Raw genomic sequence first — 3355 nt, 5'->3', positions numbered from 1 at the left:
ATAACCTAACGCGGGGTACAATGGTCTACAAAGGCGACAGTGAGCGGAGCTGTAAAACCCCGTGTGTTCACTGACGCGCTAAACTGTAGACTGCCTAACAATAGAGCTCTCGCTAGCGCACTCACTTGCCGAGTTGTCTCGCATTGGTACTCCATAAGACAACTCGTCCATTTCACCACATTCCTCCACATTTTATTACAAAGGAGAGGCATGTTCGGGAAATTCCAAAAAGAATATGTGTTTTCTTTTGCGACATGCGAAATGTGCTCATCCCGCATCCAGCTCATAATCGGCCCGGTATTTAGGCATTCTTTTCTGCCTGCTTCTGTATCTGCCAGCAGATTGACTTACAGTTTCCTCATCCTGAGGACCCTGCGGCAGCTTCTGATGAGCTGATTCTTCTCCATCCGTAGATGACCCTCCTGCGAGCTTCGGGTCCGGGTGGGACGAGGGTTCTACTGAGAGCTCCCTGTCAATCCCAAAGGGCTGAGCGGTTTGCACATCGTCGCTGACTGATGTGTCCACGGGCCCCACCTCACCCACATGGCCAAGTATTTAGTTTCTACGTCTCTTGAGCCATAGTGGGAACTCGCGATCCTTGGATGCTTCAGACGATCATGATGAACCAAAGTCTCCCTTTTTCTGTCCGCGATCCGGTATAGCACTGGTGACTTCACAGCGGTGACTAGGTAAGGGCCCTTCCAGGGTGGTTTGAACTTTGGGCTTTGCCCAACCTTGGTTGCCGAGTCCACTTTTAGTACCACTTTTAGTGCCGGTCCTGTGCCGCAGACAGGTTCTCAAGAGCGATTTGATGAACTGCTTGTAAAGTGTCCCGAAGGGACTTTACATATTCGGCTGGCTCCTTGCGTTCCTGGTTCAGAAACACGGTACCCAGGAAAAGATCTAGAGGCTGACCCACTTCTCTCCCTAACATCATGCGGTTTGGGGTAAATCCAGTCTGTCGGTGTTGGTCGGCTCGAATAGATCCCGCCAGTTGCTGCAAGTGAAGGTCCCAAGCACTTTGTCTGCCCTTAAGGAAACAACGTATGGTTAGCAAAATGGTTCGATTGTACCGTTCCACTTGCCCATTCGAAGCTGGATGATATGGCGATATACGTGTTTTTAGAAATCTGCAACATCTCGCAGATTCCAGTCACCACAGTTCCATCCATATTTTTCCCTGGTCAGTATGGAGCTCAGTTGGACATCCCAACCTCATGGAAAATCCATCAACAGCCGTTTTCGCTACTGTTTCGGCATTCTGACATGGCAGGGGGAAACACTCAAGCCACTTAGTGAACTGGTCTACTAGCATGAGAATATACTTATTCCCATCACGCGACACAGGTAATGGTCCAAGGATATCCATATGTATCCGTTCCATGGGATAGCCAGCATGACACGTTCCGAGCTCAGCCCGTGGTTTCCGGGAAGGGCGTTTGTTATGGTTACAGACTTTGCATGAAGCCACGTATTGTTCTACGCTGTCACTCATCCCATACCAGATCACTGTGCGTTTGAGTTTTTCAAGAGTTTTAGTCTGCCCAAAATGGCCCGAAGATGGGAGGGCATGAGCTTTCTCCATGAAGCCCTGTTGCATACTTTTGGGAGACATGAACAATAATTTTGAGCCGGCCGGGTCTTCCCATACATAGTACCACACCCTGTTTCTACATTCTTACTGCGAACGGCATCTCCACCAATGTCGGACTGCCGGACTAGCGAGACGCAGCTTGTGTTGTTCGGGGATCTCGTCTGACTCCAGCCATGAAATGAGCAGCGCCAAATCCGAATCTTCAAGCTGCCGTTCTTTCAGATCTCCCGGCTTCAAATATTCAGTCCAGTTTGGCTCTAAAGGCACCCCGACCCTTCTTAGCGATAATGGAACTACATAATCAACGTCTTCCTCAAACGTTCCCCAAACGTTCCCCACTGCTCCCGCGCCCGAGAACAGTATTTACACCCTCCACAAGGTAAGGCATCCTAAGGGATATTTCCGCGGTAATACTTGCACTCCGGTAGTCTATCGGGCACAGCGGGAGAGGCCATCTGCATTGATATGCTCTTTCACCGGACGATGCTGGATAATCATCGCGTAGGCAGACAATTCTTCAATCCACGCGCTAGTTGGCCCTGAATATGCTTGAAACTCAGAAGCCAAGTCAAACTGCTATGATCTGCCCTAACGATAAAAGGTCTGCAGAGCAAGTAATGACGGAACTGTCTGGTGAAGGTCACGACTGCGAGGAGTTTCTTGCGAGTGGTACAATTCTTCCTCTGGCAGGGTGTCAGGACTTTGCTTGCGAATGCGATAGTTCACTCCCTTCCCTCCTGCATCTGAGACAACTCTGCCCCTATAGACCGGTCAGATGCATCCGTATCGAGGACAAAGGTGTCCTCCTGGTTGGGATAAGCCAATGTCATAGACCCTAACAACGCTGACTTAAGCTCGTTGAATGCAACCTGGTGTTCCGTAGTCCAGACGAACTTACTCCCTCCCGTCAGTTCATGTAACGGGACAGCAATGCCTACAAAGTTCTGCACATGTTCCCTGTGGTAGTTTGTGAAGCCAAGGAAAGATTCAACCTCCTTCTTGTTAGTTGGCACAGGCCACCCCTCTAATGTTTTGAGGTTGCTGGGATTAAGGGATACAATACTTCACTTCGGAACAGATGACATTTCCTCGGTTTTAGTTTCAGGTTGTAATGCAATAGTCGCGAAAAAACCTCCGTTAGGTTACTCAGATGAAAATGAAAGGTCGCACCAAGAACTATAATGTCGTCCAGTTACGCTAGGCATTCTTTCAAACTAAGGCCACACAGAACAAGTTGGACAACGCGACTGAATGTAGCAGGGCTATTACATAACCCGAACGATAATCGACGGTGTTCAAATAACCCATACTTAGTAACGAAGGCAGTCTTATGTCTATCCCGTTCGTCGACTTCAACTTGCCAATACCCGGCAGCCATGTCCGAAGTACTCATAAACTGATTAGCTGCAAGCGCATCCAAACAGCTCTCGATTTTCGGAAGAGGAAAGGCGTCTTTCACAGTCACCTTATTAAGCGCTCTGTAGTCAATGCAAGCTGCCATCCTTCTTCCTGACTAAGACTGGTGGCGCTGCCCACTCAGAGGAATTTGGTTGGATAACCCCCCTCTGCAACATTTGTCTTAGGTGTTCCTCCTCCTCTTCCTCGAACCCTAACGGAGTCCTCCTCATTCTCTGCCGGACTGGCGTAGTATCCCTTGTGACAATACGATGTTTTATGTCCCCAGCAAATAACCCGAGGTCGAGGTCACTCTTAGCAAAAACATGACTGAATCGGACTAGCAGCTTGATTACCTGAACAGCC

General features: G+C 49.1%; 1 protein-coding gene across 1 annotated transcript; it reads right to left on the bottom strand.

The window, feature by feature from the left end:
- Positions 1-267: 267 nt before the first annotated feature.
- Positions 268-1600, bottom strand: LOC117341748. Its single transcript, XM_033903610.1, has 3 exons — positions 1215-1600; positions 848-1025; positions 268-534 (listed from the first exon to the last, which is right to left on the bottom strand). Exons 1-3 carry the CDS (start codon positions 1598-1600, stop codon positions 268-270), a joined length of 831 nt encoding a protein of 276 aa, XP_033759501.1.
- Positions 1601-3355: the final 1755 nt, after the last annotated feature.

The sequence above is a fragment of the Pecten maximus genome, chromosome 14, assembly GCF_902652985.1.
Source record: "Pecten maximus chromosome 14, xPecMax1.1, whole genome shotgun sequence".
NCBI classification, from domain to species: domain Eukaryota; kingdom Metazoa; phylum Mollusca; class Bivalvia; order Pectinida; family Pectinidae; genus Pecten; species Pecten maximus.
The sequence above is the reverse complement of the archived record's forward strand: the minus strand, read 5'-3'. Positions and strand labels throughout refer to the sequence as shown.